This window comes from Centruroides sculpturatus, unplaced genomic scaffold, assembly GCF_000671375.1.
Source record: "Centruroides sculpturatus isolate CEXI.00-Female unplaced genomic scaffold, Cexi_2.0 scaffold653, whole genome shotgun sequence".
In the NCBI taxonomy this organism is placed as follows: domain Eukaryota; kingdom Metazoa; phylum Arthropoda; class Arachnida; order Scorpiones; family Buthidae; genus Centruroides; species Centruroides sculpturatus.
The window spans coordinates 315,038-322,610 of NW_019384874.1; the positions used below are offsets into that span (position 1 = coordinate 315,038).

General features: G+C 37.3%; 2 protein-coding genes across 4 annotated transcripts in view; both read left to right on the forward strand.

Moving 5' to 3' along the window:
- The window catches only part of LOC111630929 (collagen alpha-5(IV) chain-like), a 14,233-nt gene extending 9,196 nt beyond the window's left edge, over positions 1-5,037 (forward strand). For all 3 annotated transcript variants that reach the window (XM_023375089.1, XM_023375090.1, XM_023375088.1), the window contains 2 exons: positions 2,316-2,482; positions 2,549-5,037. In XM_023375089.1, coding sequence (XP_023230857.1) covers positions 2,316-2,482; positions 2,549-4,825 — 2,444 coding nt within the window. In that variant the 3' untranslated portion in view covers positions 4,826-5,037. The remainder of the gene's footprint in view (positions 1-2,315; positions 2,483-2,548) is intronic.
- Positions 12-2,221, forward strand: LOC111630930 (general transcription factor II-I repeat domain-containing protein 2-like). The gene has a single exon (XM_023375091.1). It carries the CDS (start codon positions 225-227, stop codon positions 2,106-2,108), a length of 1,884 nt encoding a protein of 627 aa, XP_023230859.1. The 5' UTR covers positions 12-224; the 3' UTR covers positions 2,109-2,221.
- Positions 5,038-7,573: the final 2,536 nt, after the last annotated feature.

A 7,573-nucleotide genomic window follows, 5' to 3' on the forward strand; every position in this document is an offset into this window, starting at 1 on the left:
AAAAAAAAAAAAACGTGTAATTTTCGACGAAAATTCAACATGGCGTCAAGAATTTAAACATCGAATAGGTTAAAGTCGTAAGTCATAACTTGTTTGTTTTGCTTGTGTTCTGTGGCTCTGTAATTGTTAAAGTACCTTAAGAGTTATAATTGAGTAAACAATAAATCACATTGAATTAGAGACCATTTTATTTGAGAAATTGTAATTTATAATTATTATCAACCATGTCAGGAGTGTCTTCCAAACACAAACGAAAAATGTCTGACGAAAATAGAATGTTTCAAGACGAATGGGAAGCTGACTATTTTGTAGTGCAAAACAAACACGGTTTTGCAACTTGTTTGATTTGTCGTGAAAGTGTTATATTAAAAAAATATAATATTGCTCGTCATTTTAACACTAAACATAAATCGTTCAATGATACTTTTCCTCCAGGATCTCTCATAAGACACGAGAAATTGGCTATTTTTAAAAAGTCATTGCAAAATCAACAAAATATTATGTCTGTGGCAATAGTACAAGATGCAGCTGTAACGAAAGCATCGTATGAAATTTGTTATATACTTGGTAAACATATGAAACCGTTTACTGATGCTGAAATTGTGAAGGAATGTTTTTTAAGCGCTTCCAATGTACTGTTTGATAAATTCAGTAACAAAAATCAAATAATTTCTGAAATAAAAAAAATCCAGCTTTCAGATTCTACCTGTGTTAGACGTATTGAAGATATTGCGAACCATATTTGTGATAACGTAATTGAAGACTTGAAAAACTGCAAGTTTTTTAGTTTAGCTTTTGACTCTAGCACGGATATTTCAGCGACATCACAATGCTCGGTTTTTGTTAGATATTGTACAGTACAAAATTCAATTTGCGAAGATTTTTTGAAATTCCTTCCAATGAAGGGCCAGACCAGGGGCAAAGATTATCTCGATACTATTTGCAATTTTCTAGAACAGAACAAGATAGATGTAAAAAAATTAATTTGTGTGTGTACCGATGGCTGTCCTTCAATGACTGGATCTGAAAATGGATTTATTTCTCTACTGAAACAGAATTATGATTTGACAAATTTAATAACATTTCACTGCATCATTCATCAGGAAAACTTGGCTTCACGTATTGCTAATCCTAAAGTAGATACTGTGATGAAAACTGTCATAAATATAGTGAATTATATCCGAGCACGAGAACTGAACCACAGAAAATTTAAAAGTCTTTTAGAGGAAGTGGATAGTCAATACAATGATGTTCTTTTACATACCTCAGTACGTTGGCTTAGCAGGGGGAAAGTTCTGGAAAGGTTTTTTTCTTTGCGAAAAGAAATAATGCTGTTTTTACAGCAAAATAATAAAATATACAGTGAACTGCAAAATAATGAATGGTGGTGTATTGTAGCGTTTCTGTGCGACATTACAGAGAAGCTGAACAGTCTCAATACTGGTTTGCAGGGTAAAAATAAAATAATTTCACAGATGGCGAATAAAATATTTGCCTTCGAAGAAAAATTAAACATTTATTACCAAGAAATACAGAACAAAATACTGCGAAATTTTCCAACCATGACAAACGCTAAGCAGGACGGTATTAATATTTCTCCAGAAAACTATACAATTTTTTCAAATTATTTAACTGCGTTATCTGAGGAATTTAAACATAGATTTCATGATCTAAGGAAAATAAAAAATATCCTGTTGCTCATTGAAAATCCCTGGCACTTGGAACCGGCAATAATATCAGAATTGGCTGATATATTTGCATGTAATTACGCAGAGCTATTTGACGAATTTATTGAGATGAAGAACAATACACACCTGGAAGCTATTTTTAAAGAAAAAAGAGCGGAAAATAATTACGTTGACTTCTGGAAAGTAGTGCCCGAACAATATAAGACTGTAAAAAAATGTGCTCAAATTTTACTTACGTTGTTCGCATCAACGTATCTATGTGAAACGTCATATTCAAAAATGAAATATGCAAAGAACATATATAGAAACCGGCTTACTGATTCACACCTGGATGCCGTTTTACGAGTAGCATGCAGCAGTTACAAGCCTGATTTAAATGAAATTGTGAAAAAATGTTCGCAATATCAACAGTCACACTAAATTTCTAGGGTAAGTGAAAAATTATGTAAGTTTTTTATTATAATTGTTATGTTGCGGCCCGCGTGTAATAGCTATCATGTGTATGTGGCCCGAGAAAAAAAACAGGTTGAGTATGGTGGCCCTAGAGCATTGTTATTATATTTGTCAAATTTTCGTCTATTTGGTTACCGCACTGCTTTGATTGTGTTATTTTCTTCCTTTCAATAGACAGGTCGAAAAGAAGCACGAACGAAGATGACGGACGGTTTGTGCAACGTACATATGGACATTACGGACATCAGAGTAATAATTATGCTCATTACGGACACGAGACGGTGACGTCTGGTAAAGTGGGGCAGGATGGAATTCAGAAACAAGCTTTGCGTCAATATCAGGTAAATGTAAAAGCGCGATGTTAACCATTCGTAATTTGGAGGAAACGTCTTTCTTTTATTTTACAGATCGACCAAAGAGGAACGGGTCAAGGAACAGACAAGTTTCTCCTTCCTGGTGAGCCCTCGATATCCGGTCCAGGTACTTCTGGTCAGTTTTCTCTTGAGTCCACCCATGGCGGAAGTTATCGGCTGGAACAACCTTTTGGTCTCACTGCTGGAAACTCGTATCAAGGAGGCGTTGAAACTCGAGGACAATTCGGAGTAGGTCCTGGAACAAAATATCCAGTTGGACCACCAATATCTGGTATTGGATATCCACAGATCCCTGGAGTTGTACCTAGTGTCCCAGGCATTCCTAGTGTATCAAGTATACCAGGGATACCCGGAGTTGTTACAGGCCACCTAGGACTCCCCGGATTTGTTCCAGGACAATCAGGCATATCTGGGGTTAGCATTCCTAGTGTACCAAGTATACCGGGGATACCCGGAGTTGTTACAGGCCACCCAGGACTCCTCGGTGTTGTTCCAGGACAATCAGGCATATCTGGGGTTAGCATTCCTAGTGTACCAAGTATATCGGGGATACCCGGAGTTGTTACAGGCCGCCCAGGACTCCCTGGAGTTGTTACAGGCCACCCAAGTATACCTGGAATTGCTCCAGGGCAACCTGGGGTTGTATCTGGTTTTCCAAGTGTTCCAGGAGTTCAAGAAATGCATTTAGTATCTGGAGATGGTCGTGGAGGTGCTGCTTCACAAACACAGGTTCAAGTGGGTGCAGAGGGTAATTCTGCACAAGCTGCATCTGCTGGTCATTTGAATTCCTTAAATTCTCAGACTCAAGTACAGGGAAGCCATGCTGGAAATGGATCATTTTCAGCACAAGCTCAATCGGGATTTACTGGGGGTAATACTCAAAGCCAAGTAAGAGGTAATAAACAGGGTAGTGCAGCTGGTTCTGGAGCTATTGTGGATACTGTAGGTTCTGCACATAGTCAGGTTCAAATGGCTCAACCAAGCGGATCATCATCTGGTAGTGCTCAAGGCAGATTCAGAAGTGGAAGTTTACAAGTTTTAACACAGGGAGGAAAAGAAACAGGAAATGCTGCTTCACAAGCAATATCTATTGGTTTGTCATCTAGTCAGTCTCAAGTCCAAGTTTCAGGAAAAGAAGTAACTAGCAGAGATGGTTTCCAAGGAGGAGCATCTGCTTCTGCTCGAGGTGGTGACAGTGGAGGTCAAGCACAATCCCAGTTGCAGGGTGCTTATACTTCTGGAAGAACATACACAGCTACTGGTCAAAGTGGAATTGGATCTTCTGTTTTACAACTCGGTATTTCAATTCCAGGACGTCCTGGCATTCCAAGTCAACCAGGTACAGGAATAGCAAGACCAATTACTCCTGGAATTTCTGCACCCCAACCTGGAACACATGTTCCAGGAATTCCAAGTCAACCAGGAATAAGCATAGGTAGACCCTCTGTCCCTGGAACTTCTGTTCAACAACCCAGTTATCCAAGTATTCCAAAACAACCAAGTGTTCCAGTTGGACAACCTGAAATCCAAATTCCTGGCTATCCTAGCATTCCAGGTCAACCAATTCCTCCTGTTTCACAACCTGGGATCCAAATTCCTGGCTATCCTAGCATTCCAGGTCAACCAATTCCTCCTGTTTCACAACCTGGAATCCAGATTCCTGGCTTTCCTAGTATCCCTTCTATTTCACAACCTGGTGTCCCAATTCCCGGCTATCCAAGTGTTCCAGGACAACCAACACCACCTGTTTTACAACCTGGTATACAAATTCCTGGATTTCCTGATATTCCTAGCCAACCATTTCCACCTGCTCTACAACCTGGAATTCCAAGTCAACCTGGTACCCAAATCCCTGGCTATCCAAGTATTCCAGGTCAAGTGGATCGTCCCATTCCCGAAATTCAAATTCCTGGATATCCCAGTATTCCTGGCCAACCACTTCCTCCAGTATCACAACCTGGAATCCAAATTCCTGGATTTCCTAGTATTCCCATTCTGCCAGGAATAGACTCTCAGAGACCTGTTGTACCAGATGTTCCACAACCAGGCTTTCCAAGTTGGCCTGGTGTACTAGTCACACCTAGACCATCATGTTGCGATCCAAAACCAATTGTTTCAGAAGACAGTACAGATTGTTGCGATCGCAAGAAATGGAAGAAGTATCGCCCATCTTGCTGTAAAGACATTATCGACGATTTTGACGAAGATGAAGACGAAGACTGTAGAATCGTCAAGGCTACTTGTTACATCGTATATAAATCTGCAGGCAGAGCGAGAATTTGTCGTCCCCTACAAACCGATGGATGCTAGTTCACCCTCAAGAAATACCATAGTCAATGTTCCTTCATTCTCTTTCCTCTAGCAACAGAATTTAGTTTTCACCATTTTGTGCATTTGTTCCATTTCGTCAACTATCGAAATTCCCGTATGTCTCCAACGGTACATTATTCATCTGCATGAGACTTTATAATTTATATGATTTTGTATTTCAAATAGAAAAAATAAAATGACAAATTTTGTCACCTAACAAATATTTCTGAAGTGTGCTTGATGTATTTTCATTCTTGTTATATATATTGGTTTAACACTGTAATCCTTTTTGTCAGGTATTTCGTATAACCAACAAAAATATCTAATGGTTTAACCATGCACAATTTATTAATCAATTTTCCTTTGTACATATTCATTTCGGGTTGACGTAAAAATGCATGTAAACTTTGACCTATCGACCCAGAATTTCGTCAGCACCTCACTGATAACAAGAGAGACTTAAGTTTAAAATTTGGGCTTTCTTGACCCAGTAAATTTTTCTCTGCGAGCGTCTACATTGCCGGATGAAAAAAGGGAGAAGAAAATACAGCTTTTTTTGGAGATTTTTACACTTTTCGATTGCTTATATCTCGGAAACCGCTTCATAAAAAATATTGAAATTTTGCACACTATCTAAGAAAGCAATTTTCTTTCGAAAGAAATATTCGGAATTACTACAGGTGTTTGGAGGACGGAGAAATCGATCTCCGAAAATCGGCAACTATGATTCCTGTATATGTAGTCAGTCAGTGACTTTTTTACTAGCCGGGATCACTGCAGTGACTCCTGATACATATTGTTTTTATAGTTTTTTTGCAATTAACTCGTGGTTCCAAAAGTATAAGTCATAATGGAATTACAAACGATAATGGACCTGTAAAAATATTAGAAAGAAAAATCTCCGGGAAAATAAACTTTTCTGATGATGTTTTCAAAGTAGAATTCAATTTTAATTTACATTTAATTCTTAGATAACTCAGAAATCCTTTTATGTAATCGTTACAGCACATGGTCCTAATAATTCGATTGAGACAACACGATTGAGATACCAAGCTATCAAGGTAATAGCTAACCACTCTGAGGATCCAGAAATGATTCCAAATAAGTCAAGTAACCTCAGGAACTTTTCGGGTAATCCATCCCTCATCATCCTGCTACCCTATCATAGGCCTGACGGGCTTAATTAAAAAGACCGTTAGGTGAAGAAAAGTAAAAAAAAAAAAATAACTAAATAGTGTTACACTTGTAACCGAACGCAACGCATGAACGTAACTGTAGTGATATCGGACCTCCAAGTCCACCCTCAGATGCGGTTTTGTCGATCCATGTGCAATCCATTTGCGTATAGTTGTAAAAGGGGAATAACAAATGTAGACAAAGGGTCGTAAAATCGAAAAAAAGAAAGGCGGTTAGAGGGACACGGTAGAGAGAGGAATGGTGAAGTGGTGGTTCCCGAAAGTGACAACGTTGAGTTTCAATTTTTCTTCTGTTTAAAATGTAAGTACCTTTTCTTCGTGTTTTAAATTAAATTGTCGCTTTTCTTACATAGTATGGGTCTAAACATAGTATGTATTTCACACCTCCCCCTCGCCGCTTAGACTATGCCTACGACAACAAGTATATTGCGACACATTTTTAAGATAAAAAGTAGATCTTATGTACTCAAAAGTTGGCCACTCCTGCAGTAGAGGAATAAAGAATTTCTTGAAATGTGTTAGATTGGTCACTCAGTCTTATAAACCCTTACATAAGATATCCTTTGTAGCTATATAAATCAAATACTATAATATAACGAACATTAAAACGAAAACCATATACAGTAGTTTGTTTATTTCACGTTTATCGCGTTACTCGGATGGTACGAAATGGCACAAATTCAATTGTAAGGTAGACAGGAATTGTAGATGTGATATTTTAAATTTTTTCAGATATCATATTTTTTTCCTAATGTTAACTCAAAGAAACTGTACATTCACTGTCAAATATCAAACGGCCACGAATGAAATTTCGCGAAAAACGGACCAAATATTCAAGCTCGACACCCTAGAAAACCACTTAAATCATAAGTGCTGGCCAGTAACCTTATATTATGTAATTCTCCTATTCTAATGGCACCATACCGGTGGGCCTGTAGGAAGAACGGACCGTTGCGGAAGAGGGTCGAAGTTAATTCGACCAGAAGTAGTCGTTGATCTCCTCCCAGAAGAGAGGACTGTCGACGACTATTAATTAAAGCCTGGTACTCACTTGCGGTAGGGATTGTAAATTTACCGACTTTTTCATTTACCGGTAATTCGGTAAATGAAAATTAAAATACCGGTTTACAGGTAAATTACCGGTAAATTTTCTCCTGAAAAATAAAATTAAGGTGATAAAAAATATAAGTAATTTTGATTTCCATTTCACATTTTTTATTTCGAAGATATAGAATATAAAAAAATATAAAAATTAAAGTGTTATTCTAAACAAACTATAATAATAACTTTTAGAAACATAAATAAAATAATACAGAAAAATAAAAATAAAACAGAAATAATATATAGTACCTAATACCATTTTACTGATTACCATTTTTTAAAAAATAACTTCTCAAGAAACTTAAATTATTTAAAGTCTTATCTCCTAATTTTGATCTAATTTTTGTACAAAATAATCCGGGTTAGGTTAAGTTTCTAGACTTTTTCGGACATCATCTTTAAGTAATAAAAATCTTTCCAGCATGTTTAGTAAGCTATTCCACCGGGTTCT